This window comes from Hydra viridissima, unplaced genomic scaffold (genome assembly GCF_058129835.1).
Source record: "Hydra viridissima isolate aposymbiotic clone 2 unplaced genomic scaffold, HvirCarnegie_v1 scaffold_12, whole genome shotgun sequence".
Lineage (NCBI taxonomy): Eukaryota > Metazoa > Cnidaria > Hydrozoa > Anthoathecata > Hydridae > Hydra > Hydra viridissima.
The window spans coordinates 13,070,031-13,097,312 of NW_028324311.1; the positions used below are offsets into that span (position 1 = coordinate 13,070,031).

The 27,282-nt window shown below is 29.6% G+C and overlaps 4 protein-coding genes across 11 annotated transcripts; 2 read left to right on the plus strand and 2 right to left on the minus strand.

The window, feature by feature from the left end:
• The first annotated feature begins 434 nt into the window (after nt 1-434).
• LOC145194481 (uncharacterized) lies at nt 435-5,489 on the plus strand. Of its 4 annotated transcripts, none has more exons than XM_090069525.1 (6): nt 435-502; nt 2,522-2,669; nt 4,413-4,472; nt 4,603-4,801; nt 4,914-5,047; nt 5,369-5,489. In XM_090069525.1, exons 2-6 carry the CDS (start codon nt 2,526-2,528, stop codon nt 5,444-5,446), a joined length of 615 nt encoding a protein of 204 aa, XP_089925651.1. In that variant the 5' UTR covers nt 435-502; nt 2,522-2,525; the 3' UTR covers nt 5,447-5,489. The 4 variants fall into 4 exon arrangements, with proteins under 4 accessions (XP_089925651.1, XP_089925654.1, XP_089925652.1 ...); XM_090069528.1 differs by having other exon boundaries at nt 4,416-4,472; XM_090069526.1 differs by lacking the exon at nt 435-502 and adding an exon at nt 1,073-1,437.
• A 5,989-nt stretch (nt 5,490-11,478) lies between these two features.
• Nucleotides 11,479-16,041, plus strand: LOC145193912 (uncharacterized). 2 transcript variants are annotated; one of them, XM_090068850.1, is made up of 2 exons: nt 11,479-11,617; nt 14,588-16,041. In XM_090068850.1, the coding sequence occupies exon 2, from the start codon at nt 14,603-14,605 to the stop codon at nt 15,779-15,781; it is 1,179 nt and encodes a 392-aa protein (XP_089924976.1). In that variant the 5' UTR covers nt 11,479-11,617; nt 14,588-14,602; the 3' UTR covers nt 15,782-16,041. The 2 variants fall into 2 exon arrangements, with proteins under 2 accessions (XP_089924976.1, XP_079927578.2); XM_080071452.2 differs by lacking the exon at nt 11,479-11,617 and adding an exon at nt 13,074-13,528.
• On the minus strand, nt 11,624-12,795 carry LOC149881355 (ELMO domain-containing protein 2-like). The gene has a single exon (XM_090068851.1). The coding sequence runs from the start codon at nt 12,703-12,705 to the stop codon at nt 11,803-11,805; it is 903 nt and encodes a 300-aa protein (XP_089924977.1). The 5' UTR covers nt 12,706-12,795; the 3' UTR covers nt 11,624-11,802.
• A 6-nt stretch (nt 16,042-16,047) lies between the features above and the next one.
• On the minus strand, nt 16,048-24,341 carry LOC145193911 (uncharacterized). Of its 4 annotated transcripts, XM_090068847.1 has the most exons (9): nt 23,857-24,337; nt 22,625-22,811; nt 21,721-22,393; nt 21,076-21,290; nt 20,542-20,718; nt 20,167-20,454; nt 19,611-19,636; nt 18,202-18,578; nt 16,048-16,775 (listed from the first exon to the last, which is right to left on the minus strand). In XM_090068847.1, exons 1-8 carry the CDS (start codon nt 24,099-24,101, stop codon nt 18,239-18,241), a joined length of 2,151 nt encoding a protein of 716 aa, XP_089924973.1. In that variant the 5' UTR covers nt 24,102-24,337; the 3' UTR covers nt 16,048-16,775; nt 18,202-18,238. The 4 variants fall into 4 exon arrangements, with proteins under 4 accessions (XP_089924973.1, XP_089924975.1, XP_089924974.1 ...); XM_090068849.1 differs by lacking the exon at nt 16,048-16,775 and having other exon boundaries at nt 18,103-18,578; nt 23,420-24,341; XM_090068848.1 differs by lacking the exon at nt 16,048-16,775 and having other exon boundaries at nt 18,103-18,578; nt 23,273-24,341.
• Nucleotides 24,342-27,282: the final 2,941 nt, after the last annotated feature.

Genomic DNA, 27,282 nt, shown 5'->3' on the forward strand with positions numbered 1-27,282 from the left:
AAAAGCAGAAAAGAATTTTGATGATGGTATTTTAAGTGGCGATTTTGAAATAGTTTAAGTCTGATGAAAATAGTCCGCCTGTTGTAGCGGAACGGGTTTTTTTACAGTTTTGAAATGGAAACGATTTAAAAAAAAAAAATTTGACTTTGAAGACAAAAATAAAAGTTAAAATAAATTTCTAGATAACAAATTTTTTTTTAAAAAAAAATGGAAATCACAATGTAAAAATACCAAAAAATAACATGTGGTTGAAGTCAAATTTGATGAAAACAATAATTTTTTGAACATTTGAGTAAATAACAAATTTACTCAAAAGTTCAAAAAACATTTTTTTGTATTGTTTTGGTTGTGATTATTATTGAACTGAAGCGTATTTTATTGTTACTAGATTACAGTGGGTTTTTATTTAGTAATATTGTTAACTTGTTATACATAGTAGCTAAAAAGGCTTTGAAGTATCAATAGAGACAATAATTGAAGTGAAAATAGTTCATCCAAAGTGGTAAGTGTTGATCCTCCCCCCCCTTCCCTTCGTTGTGTTTTATTTAGTACAAAAAGTAATTAATTCAAAGAGATAGGAAAATTTGCCAACAAGAGCCAAGAAACTGTATTGTCCACAGACAATGTATCAATGACACCTGTCGCAGACGAATTCTCTTGCTCGAAGAACAATAATAACTAGGGACAGGCGAAAAACACGGTAAAAAAGTGCGAAAAACACGGCGTACTTTAATAAAAATCGCAAAAAACACGGTAAAAACACGGAAAAAACACGTCATCAAAATGCCACATTTTTATTCATAGTGAAATAACTTTAATAAGCAAAAACTGTGTTTTAATAAGATTTTATGACCGTTTGTTCAACTTTGTTGCTGAAGTCTCTAAATTGAAATTTTCACTTAGCTCTTCGCTTACTGAATTAAAAACATTACTCGACAAATGAACACAGTGGGGGAGTATCCCTTAGAGATTTCTCATAGTCTTTGTCATGTAACTGGCATTGTCTGTAACAAATGCACTGACTTTATTGAAGTTAACGTTGAACTTGTTCAGATTTCGTGCGTTACGTGACTCAGATACCGCCTTAAATGCACCTGTTATTGTAGCTAGCTTCTTCGCACGAGTGTCATTTGTTTCATTTAGATTTTTACGTTTTTGAGTGTGCATAGGTGTTAGCAAGTATCTATCAATCGTACCTTTTCTCGTATGATCTAGTGTAACGTTACAACTTGTGCAAAAGAGACGGCCATCGTCGGCGTGCAAAGTTCCCTTGGGATACTGTTTTGCGCGCTCGGCACAAGAAACATTCACGGCGTTCTTCAACATAACTAAATGTAAGATGTTTATTGATTGAACGCAATTTGTTTACGAAAAAATGGTAATTACTAACCAGAAATGACAGATGAGTTGACGTCAAGCAATTACCACTAACAACAAGTAAGTAAGAGAATAGAGCGGGTTAATTTTTTAAAAAAAACAGAAAATCACGGTAAATCTGACAAAAACACGGATTTCTCAGAAAACACGGAAAACACGGCTTCCGTGTTTTTGTGTTTTTCGCCTGTCCCTAATAATAACCCTTCATCACGCCGGAGAATTAAATTAACACGGGAAAATGGGCGAAAAAAAACTGAAAACGGAATGGAATTTTGATACCTTCATGAATAGATTACAACTAGTCCAGATTTACAAGAGCTAAAGTCCTTAGCAAGAAATCCTACCTCAACGTGTGAAAAGTTGTTTACAAGTTTCTTTTTTCTATTTGACAAGCTTTTGTTCAATTAGTAGTAAATAAAGAAAATGCTTTTAACTTAAAGCTTTTTTTCCAATTTGACAAAGTCTTGAAAATTCGGCAAATTGTGTTAACTCAAATATTTTAAACAACTCTCTAAAAGATTCAGCCGCATCGTATATGCCATAAAGGCATACGCGAATTTTTTTGATATGTTGGCACCCTACATATCAGAAAAATTCGTGTGTGCCCTTATGAATACGAAATAAACTCCATCCGTTTAAGGAAAAGTGTAAAATCAAATGTAGCTGAAGCAGGGCCCTAACCCTAATTAGCTCCACAAATGTAAAGATTATAAGTAAAGTCCTGATATTAAAATTTAATTCAACAAAACACAAGCACTTGATAATCTCAACAGTGCTGTATAACAAGAATTAAGTTGGGAAAATATTTAATTTGGTTATCTAGTAAATTTAATAGATAATAGTTAATAGAATATTACGCAAGTCTCTCTTATTCTTCATTTTTATTTTCAACTTCATTTCTGCTCAATCTGAAACTCTGCAACATAAAGATTTTTGTCAGGTTGAAGGTGGGGTAGGTTTGATTTCTGATCCTAACTCTTGCTCCACTTGGTATAAAGTAAAATAATGATTGTCAGTTATCAGAAGTTAAAACGAATCTATCCTAGACAATACCCTAGTCCCTCTATTTAAGACATCGCTCCCAATTTAAAAGCTTCTTTGATAAATGAAGAACATTGAGAGTAAAAAAATGTTTTATTTATAGAAAAATGATCGAGAGAAAGATCGCACAGTTGGTTTGTGGATTCGGACTGGTGCAGCTTTTTTTTGCTGTCGGTCTCACTGTGATTGGTTTTTTAGTTATGGGTTTATTCAACTCAGTGAATTGTCTTGGAGTGTGGTATGGATTGACGGTAAGCGAGTTTTTTTTTCTTCAAAAAAAAGTCGCATAAAAGAAACGTCACGTTTCTTAAATTTATGCATTTTGACAAAGTTCTTTATAAAACTAGCAGAATATAATCTCCAGGCAGTGGCGGATCAAGGGGGGGGGCTATAGCCCCGGGCCCAACAATTTTAGGGGCCCCGATTCAAAGTAAATAATTTTTTATTAACTCTAAAAATTAAATCTTTTATTAAATTAAAAGAGCCAAAGTTAAATTTACTAAATTGTCTGAAAACAAAAGCACAAAAATAAAATAACTGTCAACAAAAACGCTGCATTATATATTTTTTCCGGTCTTTGACAACGAAGGAGCGCAACTACTTCTACAAAAAAAAATTACTCGTTTGGTAGCAGCGCCTTATAGCAATAATTGAATGTAACGTTTGTACAAATTGCTAGAAAAACAATTCCCTTCGGAAAATTATTAATGACTTGAATAATTATATTGTTATTGAAAATGCATTAACGATTGCAATTCTACAATTCTTTTGTACTTCCGCACAAAAGAGTTCTTGTGTGAATGCATTTAATAGCTGAAGCGCTAAATTCGTGAAAGAGAAAAAAAGAACAGTTTAACACTTTTCAGGTTATACAGTTAAAATTAAAATGCTAAGAAAATATGAAAGTGGAGCTTCTAAAAGAAGATTGAAGAAAGAGAGAGAGGAAATGGTAGCTAAACTTCCGAAAATGACAATTTTTTTTTCATCAAACCAAATTAATATGCAATTTCTACAAACTTTAGATAATAATAAAAACAATGAAAGAAAAGATGAAAACAATAACACGGAAAATGAGGTAGCCTGCCAAGTTCCTTCAAATGAAATTCAAGAAGTTGAAAGTGTTGAATCTACAATGCATAATAATGAGCTTGACTCAGGTACTTTTATCCAAATTGCGAGGCTGAGAGATCATTCTCTACTCTTAAAAGAGTTAAGAATATGCACCGATCAACAATGGTCCATAGTCGTTTAAGTAATATAGCGAGATTAACAATTGAGTCAAAATTATTAGAAACTTTGGATTTCAGCGATGTGATTGCAGAGTTTGCGGGGAAGAAAAGCAGAAAAAAAATCACTCAACTTAATTCAATAAAATAAATATAAAATTTGTATATAAATAAATATCAGTGATAGCGTTTTCAAGAAAGTCTTTGTTTTACTCATTTTTGTCGTTGTTAGTGGAACGGGGCCTCCTACTTTTAAATAGCCCCGGGCCCCGAAAAGTCTTAATCCGCCACTGTCTCCAGGAAAAAATCACCTGTAGTGTTAAACTTGAGGCTTAGGAGATCAGACTCGAGTTGTTTTTTTAACTCATAATACCTTATGAAACATTTTTATATCAACCATATTAGACTTTTGAAAGTGATTGACTTTTAACAATTATTACATCATAAGAATATTAAAAAACTGAACTTGGGATTAAGTCATAAACGCGTTTTAAGTATATAATAAGTTATGTTCGAGTTTGTTTGAAGTTTTATTTGAAACCCAAAGGTGGGAGTATTATAAAAGTTATATGTGCTAATAACTATTTGCGATTTTTTATCGCAATGACAAAAACACGTTTCATATAATTAATTTTGACCGATACATGCCAAATTATTACTGATTCAATTATGTTATAATATAGCATCAGACCGATAACTTTTATGAAACGACTCCCTGGAGATAAATTTTGATGAGTCTGCCATGCTTTTTGTATTTTTTGTTTTAAGCAGACAATGGTGCCAGGTTTATTGAGTGTGGTGTGTCTAGCTACGCGTCATAAGATGGCTGTTGGTTTTGTTAAATATTTTTTTGTTTATTTTTTTATTTGCTTTCTAACATTTAAATAATTGTTAACTATGATTTGATAGTTACATTATGGCTAAATACAAGTAAAGCATTTTAAGATTTTTTTTTCAGGCTTTCGGGGTGTTTTTTACGAGTTTAATAAGTTCTGCTGCTGGTGGCTATCACATTTGGCTTTTATACAAAGATATACCGTTTTGGAAAAAATACAGAACGTATGCTGAATCAAATGCCATCCCAAAACCCTGTATAATAATTTTGAACGAGTGCTTATGTACAGACAGTAGCGATTATCAGAATTTAGGATACGTTGGTATATCACTCATTACCGTTTCTTGTCACAATCCTGCTGTCGGGGTATTTATTGGTATGCCGCCCACACATTATCTGCATTTGAATTCTTACTTCAAGTTTTACCTTTTTAGTGACGTCGTGCGAATACTTTTGGTTTGGCGAATCTGTGTTTTGGACGATGATTGGGTTTAGCGTCGGAGCAATCACGTTTTCATTACTTAACAGTGTGGCTACTTCTTTAGCTATATTTACACCGAGAATAAAGGTTTTTCGTATTTTTATTTTCAGATTTCAAAATCTTCTTAGCTAATGAAAAGCATTAATCATATCAAGTTCTAAAACTTTATCTAGAACCTTAACCAGACGAAGACGACACGCGAAAGGGAAATTGAACGAGAAGTCCGTTCGATTTCCTTTTAGCGTGTCGTCTTTTTATTTTCCTAGAGTTACTCATCTAAATAATTTGAAAGCGAGGCTACTAAATACTTATCTACAATAACTTCAAAGTTAATACTATAACTTTATGTTGGAGTCAAAATAGTGCATAACATTTTCATATTTTGTTTCTTGTTTAAAAAAAAAACAGGACAAGCGTAAAACAGCACAAACTGAAGAGGATATCACCGGTTTTCGGTTTAGCTATAACCTCTGGGAGCATAATTGAACTTTCGATGATGATTCTGTTTTGACAGCTATCCACAAGTTACTAATTTATTGTAAATAATATTATTAATAAATATTTTGTTGCTATTAATATTTCTAATATTTTTATTTTCTAAATAATTTTTACTTTAACATTTTTTTTTTTAAATTAAAAAAAAAAATGTTAAAGTAAATATTTGGCTAAACTCATCTACAGAATAAGAATAACTATGATTCGTTGTCTGCAGAATAAGAATATGACTTGTCTACCATCTCCTCTTCAGAGTGAGAATATGGCTCCTCTATTGTGTCGTCTACAGAATGAGTTTATGACTCATCAATTAGAAAGAAAGCTAAGTCTATTGAGATACAAGTTAAGAGAGACAAATCTTGAGCAAATTTTAACTCGTCTTGGAAAAAAAAAAAGAAAAATACGCCAGATTCGCCTGTTTCTTTGACGCAACTAAAAACTCCTTTACAAAAACATATTTTTAGAGACTGTTTACCAAGTAAAATTTGAGATAAATATATTTTTAACTTTAGAACATGATTAGCTCTTCGTTTTTTTTTTTATTGTTAAGCAATAGGCGGGGTTGGAAAGAATACCAGGGAGCATTGATTTGATTAATTTAAAACATCAGTGGATCTTTCTTAGACTTCTTGTTCTTACACAACGTTCCAAAGAGAAGATATAAGTGTGTTCAAGTCAGGATCATTCTAATCTCAAAGTGCTTACCTTTTATGTTAAAAATTGGCTGGTAAAGCTTGATTTCCAATAGTTGTAGAAATATCGTACAACAACCGTGCAACATTCGTTTTATTTGTTGTGCGGTAAATTGTTGTGCAACGCAATGTTTCAATTGCATTGAACTAGCGGAAAAATCTTTCAAAGAAACAGTGTAAACAAACAAAAAATGGCCGTCATAAAAAAAAATCTCTTTCTAAGTTATCTACTTTTTATTATACTTTTAATTTTAAGACGCAGAAAAAGCGTAAAAAAAAGAAAGCATATGTTTTGGGTCAGAGACCTTTTTAAAAACGCGTTAAACAAGGTGCGTTTGGTTCTTTGATGCAAGAAATGATTTTATTTAATAGGGAATTTTTTATCGATACCTAAGAATGTCTCCTAACAGACTTGAACACTTTTTGTCATTAATCGGATCTTCAAACCTGTTGAAAATCTGAAACTTGTTGTGCTATATGGGAAGTTCTCAAAAAAGTATTTCTCAGAGCCCCAAGTGACACAAAAGAATGGCAAAACATTGTTAAACAGTTTAATCAGAATTGGAACTTTCAACAATGTATAGGAGCTATTGATGGAAAGCATGTACGCATTAAGGCTCCTGCAAAATCAGGTTTTTCTTTTTACAACTACAAAGGATTCTACACCATGATTTTATTAGCCATTTGTGATACTAAATATTGTTTTACAATAGTTGACATTGGGGCTTATGGAATGGATAATGATACTGCTAGTTTAAATGTAAGCACATTTGGTAGAGCATTTAATAAGGGAAATTTTCATTTACCAGAAATGTCCGAAATCAATCGTAAAGTTTCACCTGTCCTTGTTGGAGATGATATACTTGCACTTAAACCATGGTTGATGAAACTATAACCAGGTAAAAACCTTACCGTTTAGCAAAAAGTTTTTAATTATCGACTATCAAGAGCACGGAGAACAATTGAAAATAGCTTTGGAGTTTTAGCTGCTAGATGGAGAATTCACAAATCTCCAATTAAATCAAAACCATCGAAAGTGGAAAATATAATAAAGGCTATAGTCTGTCTTCACAAGAATTTGCGTTTAACAGATGGAGCACATTATATCCCTACTGGTTTTGTTGAGAGTGAAAGTAATTCAGGAATTTTTAATCAAGGAGATTGGAAAAAAGAATTACAAGACCAAGCATGTTTGCTTGATTTCTCGAAATCAAAAAGTAATAGATCTGTTTTTGATGCAATTGCAATAAGAAATACTTTTTTTATTTTAATTCATATGAAGGAAGTCTTTCGTGGCAATTGGACTATGTTCAATCTTGTGGCCACAATCCAGTTAATAACTAGAGTATATGTAATATACTTTAATAAACTTTCTTTTGAATGACAATATGATATATTTAACAAAGCAATACTTTTTTATTTTTTTAAACTTAAGATATGCCCCAATAATTACTTAAAGATTAATAGAAGACGTATATTATACTTCCATGACTTTATTTAAAATGTGTAGTTTTTCACATCAATTGATACACAAAATAGTAAGCCAGACTGTAATATTTACATTATTTATTCACAATTATAGGTTAAACAGAGAGGCTAGATTGTTTCACCTTTATCTGGAAACTTTAATTTGAGAAGAAGTGCTTGTATTTGAACTTTAGCCAAAGCTTTGGAACAGTTGTTTAATCGCTTTAGCTGTGGAATTAATGATATCATAAATAAATAATCTTCATCCTGCTCTTCTTCAGTCGGATTTTCAATATTGGAGTTAATTATTTCTAATGTTTTCACTAAAGTTTTGTCAAGTAAATCATCAGAATCTAATTTTTTTCTTTTTCTTTTAGTTTTGTTATTAGTATGAGTTATCGATTCACTTGGCACACAAGAATTTACATACTTGCACACAAGAATTTACATAATAATCAAATAAATGATTAATTTAGCTCCTTGTTCAATGGGTGATGAATATTTTCTACTTGTTCACAAACCACCTCAACGTTTTCCTCCAAATTCGTTGTTTCTAATCTGGAATCAGAAGGTGAACAAATATTCGATGTTGTTTCACGATGTTCTATAAAAGTACTTAGCTAATCGAGCTGAAGAAAATGAAGTGGAACTGAATTCCTTCCAGAACCTGATGGGATATTTCTTTTTGATTTCAGCTACCTTTCATATTACTTTGAATGCTTTTATATTTTCTTCCGCTTGATTAGCAGATAAGTTTAACAGACGACGAATTTCTTCCCATGCATTTTTCTTTTTCCATTTGACTTTAAATTCCTTATCAAACTTGTCATTCAAAACTGGGTAAAGCTACAGTTAAACGGTAGGGAGTACCCGCGGGTACCCGTGGACGGGTAATTTTAATAACTTTAGTTACCCGATATCCAAGCCTTCGGGTCGGGTATTACCCGATTTAAGCTACCCGAATATTACCCGTAGAAGTACCCGATTATAGGGTAATTTTTTTACCCGATTTTTTTACCTGAAAATCGGGTAATAAAATTACCCGATAATTCCGGTAATTTTAAAAAATTACCCGATCCTCGAACTGAGATTCTCGCGCGATCTAGTATTTTCAATCTTTTTTTTTTTGTTATTTGTAATTCAATGTAATAAATGAATTGAGTTAAATTGTTTAGGCTATTTTTACTTCTTCGGGTATTTCTACCGATATTTCTATGGGTATTCAATGGGTATTTTCTACGGGTATTCTACGGGTATCAAGTATCGGGTATTCTACGGGTATCAAGTACCGGGTATTCTACGGGTATCAAGTATCGGGTATTAAAATTAACCAGGTATTACCCGATTAAAAAAAAAGGGTATTTTATAACTTTTGGGTAATTATCCGAATATTTAAATTCGGGTAATACCCGAAACAACAACCCGGATCCGATTTCGGGTCCCTATTAACGCTTTCCTGACGCTTGACCGCACCATGGTGTATAAAATCTGTTTCTAAATGACGTGAATCGCCTGGTGGTTCATCAATAATTTTAAATTTTCCGGAATATTTATATGGACTTGAGAAAACATTAACCCTTTATTGGCCAAATTAAAAAATATACTTTTTAAAAAAAGTTTGTTAATATTTTCAGAAAACTTAAGGGTCTAAGAAAAAAAGTTCAAACATTTTTTTTCCCTGAAAACAATTATTTCTTAAAAATAATTGTTGTCATTTGGCAGCTTTGGTCTTAAATGAGGAATTATTAACGACCAGGTTTTGAGGTACACTTTCATTTTTCTTTTGTTACCATATGGCAACAAGGGCCCATAAAGGGTTAAATATATATCTGAAATAGGAATAATTTCTAAAGTTGATACTACAAACCGTTTGTCATTTGAATTTATAAGATCGATCAAAACTTAATTTTGAAAAATAGCTAAAAAAGCGAACAAGTTTTATGCGCAGTCATATAGATGTTTTTAACTCATCACGAAAGGGTTAAGCGGCCTAAAATAAACTTTTTAGCTTTTAAAATACGGTGGAGTGCATAGAATTCAATATAATAGAATAAAAGTTTGCACGCGTGAGTGATTTCAAAAAAGAAACTTTAAAAGTTGTAGTGGATTAAAAATAGTACAGCGCGATTGATTTTAAATTGTTATATCATACAATGATATATAACATACAACATTAGATATCAATCTTGCGTGTCCCGTCAGTATCCTTACTAATTGATAAACTAAACAGCTATTTTCATAGCCACATATCTCTTAAAAACACGTAAGCATGAACAATTATTATATTAACCTATATTCTTTAACCGTAATAAATAACTATTAACTTAACCCTTTCGTGACTAAGTTAAAAACATCTATATGATTGCGCATAAAACTTGTTCGCTTTTTTAGCCATTTTTCAAAATTAATTTTTGATCGACCTATAAATGCAAATGACAAACGGTTTGTAGTATCAACTTTAGAAATTATTCCTATTTCAGATATATATTTAATGTTTTCTCAAGTCCATATAGATATTCAGGAAAATTTAAAATTATTGATGAACAACCAGGCGATTCACGTCATTTAGAAACAGATTTTATGCAGCGTGGTGCAGGTCACGTGTCAGGAAAGTGTTAATACTAGCCAAAAATAAATTTACACAACATTTTCTATTATTATTATGTTCTTTTTATATCATAAAAAGAACATAATAATAATAGAAAAAGTTATAAAAAGTACACAGATCCGTAATTAAAAAAAAAGCAACTAAAAAAAGTTATTTTGAAATTTATCTACTTTGCTTTTAATTATTATTCTCTAATGTTTTTAGTCTCCGCGAAAGAGAGCGCAAAAAGCTGACGAGTAAAATTATTTTAGGCCGGTTAACTGTAACTTTAACTAAAACTGGAAGTTTTTGAACTTCGTTCATAAAATCTGCCTTGGGGCTGTTTATATGAAAAATGGGCTAGCTCATTTGCAGGGCTAGCCCGTTTACCGAGAACTCGACGCCGTCCTTTATTCAACTTAATTTTATTTTGCGTTTATATGATTAAGAAAGCTAGCCCGGCAAGTGAGATCTCGGCAAACGGGCTAGCCTGTGTCCATTTAAACAGCCCCTTAGAGATTTTTTCCAACACCCAAGATGGAGCCGTCGCCATGCTTTGTGAAAAATGGGGATACTTTGTAGACTTTGTTATACAACAGTTATTGTGTGGTTTCCAATAAAAAAAAAAAAAATTAGCTGCGCGTTTTGCACAAAAAACAAAATACTGTTGCAGAAATAGATTTTTTTCAAAACTCACAACCGCAATTGTATAACATAAAATTTGTTGTACGACAAACGTTAAGCTGTGCAACTTTAAAATGTTTCCATTATAAAACAAAGTTGTTGTGCAACTGTTGTACAACATTCCTACAACTATTGGAAACCAAGCTAAAGTATATCTTAACAACTTAAGCGCAGTGAACCTACGTCGCAATATCAACACTGTTGACAGCATTTTCGCTGTTACTAGTGGTAAAACTCTCTAATGTTGATATTATCAACTCCAGAGATATGCTGAATCTAAAAACTGATATTACTTCTACATTGTATATCATTCACAGTACGCTTTTTTTTAATTAATGAAAATTTTTAAGATTAGTATGCATCCTAGCACATTAACAGAAAAACGGATTTTTAAAAAAGTTCCCAAGTTTAGCTCAACTTTGTGTAGCCATTATATACATTTAACATTATATATATTTTCCAACATAGAACCACTTGGATTCCAACATATTACCACTTGTAATATTTTATGAGGCCCTAATAATGATATAAAAACAAATCAGAACTGTATTTTCAAAATCTGATAGCTATTTAATTTGCCTAAAATTGTTTAATATTTCACAAGTTAACCAACTTCAGTTGAAAATTTCAAAAATAATATTTTACAAGTTAACCAACTGCTGGTACCTCAGAGTTATTCATTCCAAAGTAATTTCTGCAAAGTCAATTTCAATACTTCAATTTTGAAAGAAGGTAATATATATTTTGCTTTATTTACTAACTTAGTTTACAAATAAATTTATATATGCATTCATTAAAAAATAAATGATTGCAAAGTGTGAATGAAATTTAAGTTGTTAAATAAAAATTACAAACAGAAAACTTTTTTTTGTTTTTGATTAAATAAAATTAATTTAAATTAATATTTTTTTACATTACTATAGTTTAGACCATTTCCCACTAAAAAGTCTCTTCTCAACCTCATTCATGTAATCCTTTTTGATTTCATTAAATGACATAATGTTTGGTGGTTGTCTCATCACCCAATAATCAGCAAACTCTTCAAATATTTCAACAAAAAAAGATTGAAATGTCTCCAAAGAATAATCAACAATGGGTAAATTATAGATCCAACCTTTAAGCTTTCCGCTTCGTAATAAATCAAAAGATGTACTTGTAAAACTTATAGCCATGATTGCAAAGGAAAATCCATAATGAGGATGATTAGATTGACCATATATCTTCAACCCAATATTTTCATGTGTTTCAAGTAAATAAATCATATTCTGCAAACCTAAAAGACCCATTCCTCTGAAATCTGTTGCTGGATTCGTACCTTGAAAGCCAATTTCACTCCATCTTGAAGTATGTCTTTCAGTCAGTTCATCATCTTTTTTTAGTAAACCCCAAAGGTTTTTTAGTGCATCTTCATGTTCATTATTAGTCTCGTCATAAAGGATACTTCTTATCGAATCCACTTCATTCAATAGAGCATTATAGCTTATTATTTTCCGCAACATATAGGGCATGGACTTAACAAATAATTGACTTTTTTCTGGAATAATACGTTTCACTCTCATTATTGTTTCCATGGCTGTTTTTGTCTTCATTTTATCAGCAACCAATATTCTACGTAGTGCATCATTTTTAGAGTAATAAAGACTATTTTCAACTTCATGACATTGCTTATAGCCGTAAATTATCTCACCAGGAAAAGACATTTCACAAATTCTCTCCAATTCACATTTCCCAGTTATCCATCGTATAACTGCTTTTACAAATGAGCGAGTTGTAGGACCATATTTTGAATAGGCATGCAAAATAGATATTACAAATTCCATTTGTAATAAACAACTTAATAAATGTCTGGATACTTTATTGTATATATAAGCTACTGTTTATTATGAATATATATATATATACATACATACATACATACATACATACATACATACATACATACATACATACATACATACATACATACATACATACATACATACATACATACTCAAACACACACAGATATATATATATATATATATATATATATATATATATATATATATATATATATATATATATATATATATATATATGAGACCCTGTAACTTTAAAAAAATTAGACTTTGCAAAATCAAATTATGAATGTATGGTAATCACTTATAACTAAACCAAATTTTTAACAAGTCCTTATAGTTTTTTCAAAAAAGCTTATTGAGTTGACATAAACATGTATTTAAATGCCTATAGAAAGGTTATTTTTGCTACCATTTTTAGTAAGTGAGACGCCGGTAAAGTATATAAACATGTATAATAATGTACATAAACATGTATTTAAATGCCTATAGAAAGGTTATTTTTGCTACCATTTTTAGTAAGTAAAACGCCGGTAAAGTACTTCTCAATAAATTGCACTAGTAAATTCCCGCTCAGGGTCTTCTTCAATTTCGCTTGAGGGTATAATCATGTTTACTTTCGATGGAAAGAACCTGGGATATAATTTCATGCATATCTGCGCATTTCATTATATTACAAGGAAAGTACGTTAAAGCATTAATTCTTAGAATTAATGCGATAAAACGGTATAAAGTTGATCCTGCACTCGAAAATTATTATCAAAATTAAATCAGCAAACGGAGTTGCCACAGTCAGGACAAGCAGGTCAGAAATATTTTTTTGAATCTTCAATACAATCGTCTACTTTTTTTTCTTACAGTTTCCTCTATATGAGCCACACATGACAATTTATATTAACAACTATTTATACTGGTTAATTAATTCATTTTTAAATGCAACCAAGTGTAAAACTAATTTCCATTTAAATCTTTCCAGGAAACAAAGATTTCAAAGAAAATATGGTGTACAAAAAAAAAACAAAAAAAAGTTGCAATTAGCTTTGTGCGCAATATTTCAGTGTAACGGTTTCTTTTACGTGAAAGATTTCAAAATAATGTTCTTTGAGTTTCAAATTTGCACGCATAATTCTTAAGAGAAGGACTCTTTATTTAATCTACGTGTAACACCAAACATCTTTAACTTGTAATATCAAACGTTTTAAAGTCTTTAAAGGTCATTGATGGAAAACAAAATATAAATTTATCTAACTGGTGATGGCATTACATCTTTTGAAAAAAAAAAAATCATTTTTTTAAATCATTTTTGAACTTTTGTATTCTATTTTTTTTTTCTTTTTTTTTTTTATTTGTATTCAAAGATTTCCAAGATCAAAAAATTAAAAACTTTTTAAGCAACTTAAACATTTTATGTTTGTTACGTAGAAACAAACAACCAACTGAAAAAATGACTGTTTAAAATAAAAGAATAATTTCCTATGTAGTCGCGGTTATTTTTTCAAAAAATACGTTTCTTTAAAATAATGTTTATTCACAATTTAAAATTCCACAGGAGATTCTCAACCGAATCATGAAGGGACAAGCTCTTGTTATATCTTACTTATTTCTAGCTTTTTGGTTCATGAAAAAGTTGACCAAGCATTTAGCACAAATTCTGAGATTGATGACGCCTATTTAAAGATGTCATTGACCTCAGAATTTCGACAAAGGAATCCTTAAGACGTTTTAACTGTTGTTTTTCAAAAAATTACAGAACGATACTTCTTTACATAAGCATAAAAGAAAACAGTTTGTCAAAAACTGATTTCTTTTAAGAAAGTATCCTTTTGATGTGAAATTTTATTGTTTTTTTTTTTTAATCATTTAGGAATTATAGAAAATTATGGATTACGCACCTTCGAATGTCATTATTGTTTTTCACTCATACCCAAACAGACCATGTTTTGACGGACTTACTTCAGCAATCATGGCATCGCAGTTCTATCTTGTGAACACCTTTTTGATACCGTATTGGAGAACAAACGAAAGCTTTCAGAAAATTAAGAACACTGTTACGCGTTTGGGTACGAAGAACACAACAATTGTTTATGTGGATTGCTCTCCAGAATTGCAAGAGGAAGTTCATTACTTATCGAGTATATTACACGAGACAAATGTTCGAGTCATCGATCATCATCCGTTGTCGAAAAATTCACAAATGAATTCTTTGTCTGAATTTTCCAACTTCTCTTTTGTTTTTAATGCCGACAAATGCGCCAGCATAATATCTTATGATCTGTTCAAATTCAAAGAGAGTTTTGATGTTTGTTTTCGAGAATTTCTAAATTTAGTTCAGTTCGCTGATTATGAAGGCCAAAGCGAAGAGATTGCTGGAACCTCTCTTGCTTTAGATACAGCGAAAAAAGTTTTTGAAAAAGTTTTGACTAATTTTCCTGACCTTAAATCCAACCTTGAGAAGATAATTGAGGCTAAAATGCAAATTTATTATCTTCTTCTGTATATTACACCAAACTCAGAAGATTGGCAATTCTTATACAAAGAAGAGTCGAGTGGAGGAGAAAGTTTCAAAGAAAAAGCAAACAGCTACTTATCATATTGCTTCTCTGTTCTCTCTGGAAAGAACAAAGAGATTTTTACCAAAGAAATGATTTGCGATTTTCTACAGTTGTTAGAAAACTTAACATTGGCTTTAAATAAAGCTAAGGTAACTGGCTTAATAAAAGTTGGTGAAACATCCTCCCGCGTTCTAATTGTACCATTAGATATCTTAAAGTTTGGGAGAAACGTGGAATCTTATGTGAAAGAGAAAATGATAAAAACTGGATCGAGTTATGCGATTTTAATAAATTCACCAACCCGTACAAAAGACGGTGCTTTGATGTATTACTTGTCTTTACGAAGGGTAAACGAGAAATTTGATGCCCGTGATTTAGCTGAATTACTTAAGAAAAAAAGTGGAAGTAACATCGGGGGCGGACATCCATGGGCAAGTGGCGTAACTCTTAATCAGGAACAGTTTGACCGTTTCAATGACTCATTCGTTGCAGAGGAGAAATTTTAGACAAACTTTCAAAGTTATAATAAATTACAGGTGTTAAGATAATCGACACACATTACAGAGTAAAAGCGGCTCTAGTTGAACTGTTTTCGTTTTTTTTTTTTTCAGAAAAACATTTTTTATATATTTTTTACAAAGTTTTGTTAAGAAGATATAAATTTTATTCTCTACAAGAAGATATAAATTTTATTTTACAATTTTATTTAGTTTTTAAACATTTAAAGTAAAAAAAAAAAATTGTTATACGATGATTGTCTTTTAAAGTTAAACGTGTTTACTCGCCATTTATTAAATGTTATACAATTAAGAGAAATAAAGCAATTAAATTGATTAATACAGTTAACTACAAAGATGAGGTAAAGTAAAAAATATCAGCCTCTGTATTTTTTGGTACAAAAGAATTCATCGCCAAGCGAACATTTTTGTGGCGAGCATGCAAAACCCTACTTTGACTCTTTAAATTTTCGTATGTAAACAATTGGTTATCGTTGCAACAAAGTTGTTTATTGCATCTTTGATTGCGAGACTTGTTTGATTACCATTGTCATTATTGAAGCCGATTTCATCAAATATCCAGACATTTTACGCAGAGTACTCATTTATATTTACTTCAAGAAATTGAGTCAAGTACTAGTTTGGGGGTTTTACCGGAACTCCCAATCGGCAAGTTTAATAAGGATTTCAACTAATGTCAATTCAGTAAAAGTACTTAAAATGGCGACTGTGCCAGTACCAATAGAACTTGCAGAATTCTTTATCCTGAACGATAAAATTGCTTTTGGAATGTCAAATGATACTTTAAATAATGATAAGCCGCCATATTTTATTTGCGTAATTGCAGAATTGAGTTGCTCGTCAATAGAATTCCTTTTTTTTTTTTTGTTTTGTTTTGTTTACAATTGTGTACTTCTTTCTGAGACTGACTGAGATGAAGTTCAATGTTGAAAAAAGGATCATCGTAGATGGTCATCGTAAAGGATCTTTAGTAGAATTTTTGCTACAAAATTACACTTTATGTTTAGCTCTGCAAGTTTTTATTTATGAAACTGAGAAGTCAGATAGTGAATAAAACTTAAAAAAATTTACTCATAGTAACTCTTTTTAACTCGTGTTAAAATTTTTTAACTAAAAAACCAAATAGTTCTATACCGTATGATAGAGCGAAAAATTCTATTTTAATATCGAAAAAAAAAAAAATTTCATGTCAATAAAAAAAAATTTCAAAATGCTTTTCCGTTTAAAAGACAATTCATAAAAACTAAAAATACAAAAGTTGTTCAATTTTTTACCCCCTTTTTACTCTTATAGTTTAAATGACGATTAAAACAATGCATTCTTTATTAAATCTTCGTGTTCTTTGAGAAATACACCTCTATAATTTACCGGGTCAAAGTAACTTATAAACTTATTCGTTACCACTTTTACTCTCTTGCTGAGATCATAACCATTTTCATTCTCATATGGTGGAAGCTGTCTACACAATTTTTTGCATTTTTTCATAAACTAATTTCAAACGTAATTCTATATAATTAATTTAAAACTTTATAAATATAATACAGTAGAATCCCGTTAACTCGGACTCTGAAGGGGTATATATTTTTTGTCCGACTTAGCGAATGTCCGAATTAAGCAAAGCTCTCGTTAAGTCGGACTTTTTGAAAATGTCCGACTTATTGAGATTTCGAGACTTATCGAATGTTCCTCGATGTATAAATATTATGTGCATATACATTGAACAATATAATCTTATGTGAAATATATGTATTTTTATATATATATAATATCTACTATAAACGAAAAAAGTCCAAAATTGATGTTTGTTTCAAATTCACACAATTCTTTTTCAAACAGCTTTGAAGCATTCAAAGCTATTTGAAACGACGCAAAAGTAAATAATTTTCGAACGTTCTAAGTTTTGAATTTTAATTGATATTTTTAAACTTTTAATGTAATAGTTATTAACAAATAGAATTTAATCGAAGCATAACTAAATCTAAAGCTCTCCGTGAAAATGTTTAGCTATGTTTAATTATATTTGACGCAAAAGTATTTTATTTTCGAGCGTTTAGAGTTTGGAGTTTTGATTGAAGTATTGGAAGTTTTGTTATTATAAGCACTTATATGCAAACTCAAAACAAACGTCCTTGTTTAAGCGAAGTTTTTTGCCGAAGGGACCCCAAAAAACAGTACGAGTTAGCGAATGGTCTGACTTAACCAGGGTACGACTTAAGCGGATGATTTTACAGTAAGTTGACAGAGAATGTGCAAGGGGAATTGAAATTCCGTTCGACTTATCCAGGGTCCGAGATAACGGGATTCGACTGTAACATTACAATGACCTTTTTATTATCATAACAACTTTACATATACTAGAACAACATTTTAAATATTGTAATAGCTTTATAAATATTACAAAAACTTACTTTACTTAAATACACGAGCATAAAAATGCAACCATACTTAGATTCTACCATAGCAAAATGCTCTATGTATTTCTAGATCTTCCGAAGACAAGTAAACTTTATCGCAATCAGGGCAAACACAGCTGAGCTGATTGAGGATCGGTGACTTTGTATTTTTCGCTGCAGCATTTTTGCTGTTCCACGATGCTTCAGCTTCTTCAAGCATAATTCGACCACCAGCCTTTAAATCATCAAAAGCATCATTTCTTTTGTTTCTGTTGTTGCTTCTTGGTCTTCCAACCCTAGATGATGTACGGGGTTCACAAGGCGGTTTAGGAGTAGGCGAGTCTTCTAGATTCAACTTTTTTGAAGATTCGAATGCTGGTATAGGAAGTTGACTATAAATAGAATCGAAATTAAGGCACATAATACGCAATTTTTATTTCTGCTTAATTTGATAAGACCCAAAAGAATAATTACTGAAACAAAAACCATTTTTTGTTTTATTTGAATATTTTTCAGCCAATCTTTACAATAGTTTACAAACTTTACAACAGTTTTATCTTCAGAAATGTTTTTTAAAAATAAACAGGAATGCTGTTGGATACAAATATTCCTTTCAAACTATTAGATTTATAGTCAGTAAAAGAAGATTTTCGTTTGTTTTTTTTTATCAAAAAAATACAGAAAGTGTTTTATTTCTTCATTTATTTATTAAGTTCTAAATATTTTCTTTAAACCACATCAAACTGTTAGCAAATATACAGAACAATTACTAACTTAATTACTATGACATTCGTAATGCACCGACATGAAACAAAAAAGGAATATGGTTAACCGTGACTATAAGAGCATTAGTTCCTCCTTTTCGTTGAAGGTCGTATAGTTTGCTAATTTTAAAATCTTGAATATTTTGATCCAAATGATCCTACAATTTAAGATTAAGATATGAAAATCGGTGGACCGTTCAGGAGCGTCTTTGAAAACCACTTCAAAATATTTGTGGCCGACATGAAAAAATATGCAACAGAAGAGTACATCCGTCATCAGATCGGTACAATAGCCGTCAGTTGACAATTAGCCGAATACTTTTTTTACATCGCATTGCGACATCGAGATGTCATAGTGACTGAGACAGTAATTATACATTGTATATGCTTATAGATTTAAAAAAAAAATCAATAACTTAATAAACAAACGAAAAGTAAATTTACGTGGTTTTTTAACTAAAAAATTTGAAAAATCGAAAAATAACCAAATTTTTTTAAATAAAAAAACAAAATTGGCTATTTTTAGATTTTTTCTTTGTTAAATAAAGATTAAAGAACTCTAAAAGATTAATTTTTAAATCATCCCTTCCAATACTAAAATGAGATTTAAAAAAATTTTTTTTTTGAAGCTACAGAGAGTTACGCATAAAAAATGATCACCTTTCAAAGGAAGTGCAAACGTTTATCTAAACAAAACGGAAAGTACATAACAATTAATTTTTAAACTTATAAAATAAATAACAGGTCCATAAATAAATACACAATAATTTTGAGCTAATGAGCACCAGAAACTTTTTAGGTGGTTGAAATACAGACACCATAACTTAAGATATTAACAGTGGAAAAAAAGCCCCAAATGAAATTGTGCTTAACTTAACGAAATAAGGTTGTTTGCAATACTTGGCACCAACTGATAGTTGAGTAAATTATTCTTGTTAATAATTTAACAAAGTAAAATTATAAATACGCATTTTATATAAGATATTCACTGCATTTTTAACATTATTATAATTTTCATAACTAAAATTGTTATTGATATTGAATGTCTACATTTATATAACCATTTCTTATTTGAAAGAACTTTTCTTGAAAAAAAAAACAATAACTTAGGTGTAGGTGTGAAGGGGGCTAGAACACAGGGTGGTACAGATGTACCCATGTGCTGGTGCCCATGAAGAAGTTGAAATAACAACTAAAACCAAATGTAAAACCCTACCAAATTAACTCTACCAGTGTTTTTCAGTTGCAATTTATCTAAAGAGTTTTTTAAAGATGATATTTGATTTAACAGTATGGTTACACGCATTTCATTTGCAGATATTTGGTTGAACAAGTCTGAGACAATGTCATCCTCTGAAGGCATTTTATACTTAAAATCTGATAATATAGAAAGGTACTCTTTTTCAGCAGATTCAAATTCTAAACCAATCACAGGGTAGCAGACAAGAAGTTTAATTTTTTCAGACATTTCTGTCAACTTGTGATACTCTTCTTTAGCCTTATTCTGTAATAGAAAAAAAAAGACTTGTAACGAATATTAATTTAAAATTGTGGAAGATTTTTCCCAAAATAAATAAAAATATAAGTATACCTCATATACATCAAGTTTTTCTTCTGCTTTTTTAGCTTGAAGCTTCAAACTTTCATTTTCATTACGCATATTTTCACATGTTTGTTGAGATTCCACTAGTTGAATTTTGAGAGTGTCTACACAATCTTCTAGCTGTTCAATGCGGGAGAGCAGTTTTGACTGTTTCTCTTGAAGCCCCTTGATAATGTAAATGTTTTTAGCTTTATTATGGTGCAGATGACCATGCATTTAAAAGTTGTATCAAACTTATTTTCAAAAATTTGTATTAATATTATTATATATATATATATATATATATATATATATATATATATATATATATATATATATATATATATATATATATATACACATACATACATATATATATACATATATATATATATATATATATATATATATACACACACACACAATATATTTGTATTTAAAAAAATCACATCAAATTTAATGAAAACTTTATTAAATTCTTTTGTAGTATTTTATAATATTTAAAGCAAATATATACCAAATAGACATGTTTTAAAAAAAAACCTGATCATGCTTCATTAATACTTTGTTTTCAGCATTTAACTTGGTCAACTCTTTGGTTAAGTTATTAAGATTTTCCAGATTAACTTGCAACTTTGTATCAGTACTTTGTTGTATTTCTTGATTTGCACAAAGAATTTCTTGAACATGACTTTCACTTGTTTGCAATTCTTTCCTCGAATTTTCCAACTCATTTAATAAATTCTCAACTTGTTTCTCTATGTGAAAAACATAATTAAGATTAAGAAAATTAGGGAATTCAAAGTACAGCAATAAATAATTCACAAAAAAACGCTATCATTATAAATGTTGGTAAATTTTATTATGTTAATTAACTTAATGATAATACATAAAGAAATATGATAAATAAAAAAAAGAATAAAATTAAGTATGAATAAACATTTTTTAAATCAAATTAAATTTTCATTTTTTCATTTACTATTGTGTAAGTTAGAAACTTGTAGATTACATATTACAACTTTTATATTGTATGAGTAAGAAAGCTTGAATTATTGTTTTTTGCTGTTGCTGTTTTGTATTTAATTTAATAAAAAAAGTTTTCTTCAAAGTTGAAATGATTTAGATTTTTAAACTATAGATCTGCCAAATATGTCTAACATATATCTAAAATCTGAAAAAAAATTATACCAAGATTTTTAATTGCATTTGATTGACTGATTTGCAACCTATTTGTTTCAACCTCTTTTTCACGCAAGATATTAACTTCATTTTCTAGCATCTTGATTTCATTTAATTTCTGCTTTAGAATTTCTTCTTGTAGCAAATATTGCTCTGTTTTTGTTTCATGCAATTTTTTGAAAGTAAGAAGTTCATTTTCTAAATAGACTTTTTGTTGAAAAGCTGCATCAACATTTTCTTGCAGTTGTACGCCAGTTGCTTTTGAACTAATTAAATCAGTTTCTAAAAGAAGCATCTTTCCTTGTAAGTGCTCCAAATGCTTGCACACTTTTTGCAAATCATGTTCTTGGTCTGTGCTCCATTTTTGAATGTCTAAACTTGTCATTCTTACATCTTTATATGCTCGCTTATATTTTGACAGTGATGAAGGTAAACCCTGAGATTCACAAATCGCAATAATAGCTGAACCAACAGTAACCAAACAATTTTGCATGCTTGAACAAGCACTGCATGGCATAAATGCTGTTTCAAAAGTTTGAGTACTAATTGATTGTTTTTTACCAATAAAGATTTCTGAACTATTTAATTGCTGTTTTTTGTCAGCTGAAGATAAAAGATATCTGTTCCTTTTTGGATACACAAGGTTTTGCAAGTCCATCAGAGATTGATTATGTTCTGATAACTAAATAAACATAATGATGATGATGATGATCATGATGATGATCATGATGATGATGATCATCATCATCATCATGATCATTATCATGATCATGATTATCATAATTATGATGATGATGATGATCATTATCATGATCATCATCATGATCATCAAATTATGATCATGATGATGATGATCATCATCATAATTGTCATAATTGTTATCATTGTCATCAATTTTATATAACAAGTTTACTTCTTTCTCCATTTTCATGTATGATTTTTGAACTTTTAAGACTTTCTTTTTAAAGAGTGCAGCAACCAAACCAACAGATATTGTGGAAGTGAATGTACATGTCTCCAAATGTGACCGAACATGAGGTAAGCCCAATGTCACAGACATATCAAAAAGTTGTGATACACATTGAAGTAGTAAACAAAACCTTAAAATTAAATTTAAACATGATTAACACTTTCATCAAAAGAAATGCATAGATACATATATATATGTGTACATAGATACACAGATAGATAGATAGATAGATAGATAGATAGATAGATAGATAGATAGATACATACATACATACATACATACATACATACATACATACATACATACATACATACATACATACATACATACATACATACATACATACATACATACATACATACTTACATACATAAATACATACATACATAGATTACATACATAGATTACATACATAGATTACATACATACATTACATACATACATTACATACATACATTACATACATACATTACATACATACATTACATACATACATTACATACATACATTACATACATACATTACATACATACGTTACATACATACATTACATACATATATTACATACATACATTACATACATACACACACATATTCATTTTCTCATAGTGCAGATGGAGTGTGTGTGTGTAGCTATACTGAATCTCTAAGTAATTGCTTGTATACTGATGTCATGAAGTTTGTTATAACTTATTTACTTCTAGCATTAAAGAAGTAATTCTAAAATGCAAATATTACTAGATTCTTGTTATTTGTTGTGAGCTTCATTATGAACTTTGTTTCCCTGTGCCAATGTAAAGTGTATTAAAGATCTAAACTATGTTGTCTAACAGCCTATAGAAAAGTTAAACTTCAAGACCATTGAGTGGAATATATTTCTTTTAAAGTTAAATCTAACCCAAAAGAGAACTTTAAAAACAGTCACCATCTTCTAAAAAAATTTCCAAGAAATTGATAAACATTTTGAATTGTCTAGATATCCTGTTCTTAGGTAGAATAAGAAATCAATTTCTTAACAGTGAAATTTCATAGAACATTTCTTTTATATCGGTTCAAACCCCTCCTCCCTAAATCCCCCAAACACACATTAATCTAACACTAAATATATACACGTGTATACAAATGTATACACTTATAAGAATAAACTATTAAGTTTGTAATAAATATTCTTATGCCTGTCAATAACCATTTCAAGCAAAATAATGTGAGACAGTTTGTTGGCATCTTCATCTTGACAAAAACAATAGTTCTCAATAATCTCTTTAACATTAATATCACATGCATTTTCACAAGGGTATTTCCATGAAGAAAATTCTATTCGTCCAGTTATTTTCAGCAAAGGAGTGATTAATTCTTGAAGCTGACAAACGTCTTTAGATAGGCTTTCAACACAATTTTTACTTCCTAGAAGATGCGCCATTTCCTCTAAGTTTTCTGAAGTTCAGTAAAAAAAAAGAAAAAGATTTCGTTTATGAAACCGTAACTAAATTGCATGTATGTTAATATCATTTAATATTCTTGTGCATTTCATCATTTTTATTGTATTAGCTTTTGAAAATAATTTAAATTGAAACTAACAATTATAAATTTCTATTTAACGTCAAGGGATAAAAAGAAATTATGGAGATTTGTAATTAAATCATTATTTCTGTAAAATATATTCGTTGCTATTTTTAATTTATTGATTGTACGGGTTGCTCTGATTTCTCATCTTCTCAGTTAAGTCCGCACATGTAGTTTAGTCCGCACAATGATATATATATATATATATATATATATATATATATATATATATATATATATATATATATATATATATATATATATATATATATATATATAGGTACGTGTGCAAAATTATTAAACTATTCAAATATTTAATTATTATACATCATTGTAAAGAGCTTTAAATCAGTATTATAATGGTGAAAATTTCATAAAAAACTAATGATTCTACTAAAAGTTATGCCCATTTAAGTGACAAAAATTCATTATAAGGAATGCTTAAGAAAACTGCAACTAACTTAAAAAATTAGCGTTCGGTTTACGGTGGTTTTATAATAGAACTTCGTAATTTAATTTTTAACGCATGACTTTGCCTCGGTTATATTTTTATTCAACTAATAACAGAATATGGTTTTGTGTTTGTGTGTGTGTGTAAATCATGTTTTGAATATTTAAAAAAAATCACCAATATTTTAAATAAAGTTTCATTTTTCTAAAAAAAACAATTTTTAATGAATAAAAAAGTCAAATATACAAAATGCTCATAATCGTGAATCCCCCCCCCCCCCCAACCTCTACAACAGAAGATTATTTGGTGCCTTTACTGCGTGCAAAAATAGAATATGAGCGTATAATTATTTTTTAATGAAATTTGGCAGGTACATAGAAAATAGATATATAAAATTGATTCAAAAGTTAGAAAAAAAAACCCATTATCTCTTCAATGTCAATTCACTTTCAGAACAGGAATAAAGTTTTCAATAGCAATCAAATCACTAAAAACGTTAGTGACTGCAAAAAAAAAAAAGAAAAGAAACTGCAATAAATTTACAACACTCTACTTTTAAGATATTATCTAAGTCAATATAAAGTTCTAAAAAAATATACAAGAAAAATCCATTCTTACGACACCTACCTCGTGCACGCGATGAAAAAATGGTCACAGATTTTATCTTTAAAATCGGTGCCGTAAATCGCAGATACACACATACCTAATATATATATATATATATATATATATATATATATATATATATATATATATATATATATATATATATATATATATATATATATATATATATATATATATAAAATGACGACATCTTGTATGAGAGTTGAATAAATTTAATATATGAACTTCAATAAATACGAATTCTCTCAATACTAAATTTTTATTTTATCTAAGAAATTTTCGCTAGATTATTGATACTAGCATCTTCAGCTTTAATTACAAATTATTTGTAATTAATTATTAATAATTTGTAATTAAAGCTGAAGATGCTAGTATCAATAATCTAGCGAAAATTTCTTAGATAAAATAAAAATTTAGTATTGAGAGAATTCGTCTTTATTGAAGTTCATATATATATATATATATATATATATATATATATATATATATATATATATATATATATATATATATATATATATTATATCATTGAGTCCGCATGCTAAACTGAGTTTGACGCATGTCACTTTACGTATGTCACGGTTAGACATTCGACCTTAAAATAAGGCGTAGTAATCATATCATTTGCAAAATGGGTAATCTCGTTCTGACAGAAAAGCTTCAGTTGTAGTAACAGGGTTTTAATCAATACTTACATTATGATACAACTATTTAGGTAAATTTGGATACGACATCAAGGTTCTCAGTTCATTGTAAGTGCTAAAAAATTATATAACGGGTTAAATAGTAGCTGAGCAGTTATCATTTTTTACAGGGTTAAGAATATATTAAAAGTTTTAAAAAAACAAGAAAAATAATTAAAAAAAACTCATTTTTTAGTGCTAAATATAAGTTTCAAAGTTCGTTTCTTAAATAATTCCCGGACTTAAAAAAACATCCACTGAAAATAACGGACTTAAAAAAACATCCACTGAAAAAACTTGTTTACTAAAAAGTTCCCTAAAAAAGGTACTATTTAAAATAATACCTTTTTTAGGGAACTTTTTAGTAAATAAAAAAAATCTTCTCAGCCACTGGACGAAATCAACTGAATGGTTTAAACCACTCAATACCACAATGATATCTTATTAAAGTATTTTTTGTTAACAAGTCGTAAGGACTTTTAGAGTTTTAATAAAATGCTAAAATATTTTTAGCAAGTATTTTTTTTTTTAAATTATTTATAGTAAGTACTTAAACAAATGTAAATGAACGGGTTAAATTATATGCAAAATTATTGAACTGTGGGTAGTAATTTTGAAGATTCCTGGTCGGATTCGTTAAGTGGGCCGTAGATTTGGGATTGCTGAATCGCTCACTAAAATTGAACCATATTTTGTAGTGCATTTAACAACCAGATAATATTTTAAAAAGTGTCCATACCAATATTTTTAGACATCTGGCTAAAGAAGTACATGCTGTATAAAAGTACATTTAACAATTTAGCAAAAGTTTCGGCTTTCCAAGTGATAAACGAGGATTGTGAAATAATTGGTAAACATTCCTCATTTACTTTCTAAGTGTCTTTTTTTTCACACTTTTGTCCGTTATTTGCCATAAAGATAAGAATAGTCCTCTAACAAAACCTGACACGCTATTCTTTTTAAGTGCAGATAGCACAGGTTTGAGCGGAGAACCTGGTGAATATACATTAAACTGCTTTGCAAGTTTATTGAGAACTTTTTTTTTAAGGGGAGCGAATTGTATTAACAATTTTTTTTTTTAATTACAAATAACTGAACGAAGTTTGTCAATTACGACTAAATTTTCTTTTCTGAGAAAAATCTACTTCTTTACTGAGATAAGCCTCCTTCTTTACTTTCTTATTCAGTCTTTTAATCGCATTATTTCGTTTTTATTTCTCTTAGACGACTTTTTTGGCTGCCAACTCAGAAGAACTTTTTTTCCCAAGCAATTTATG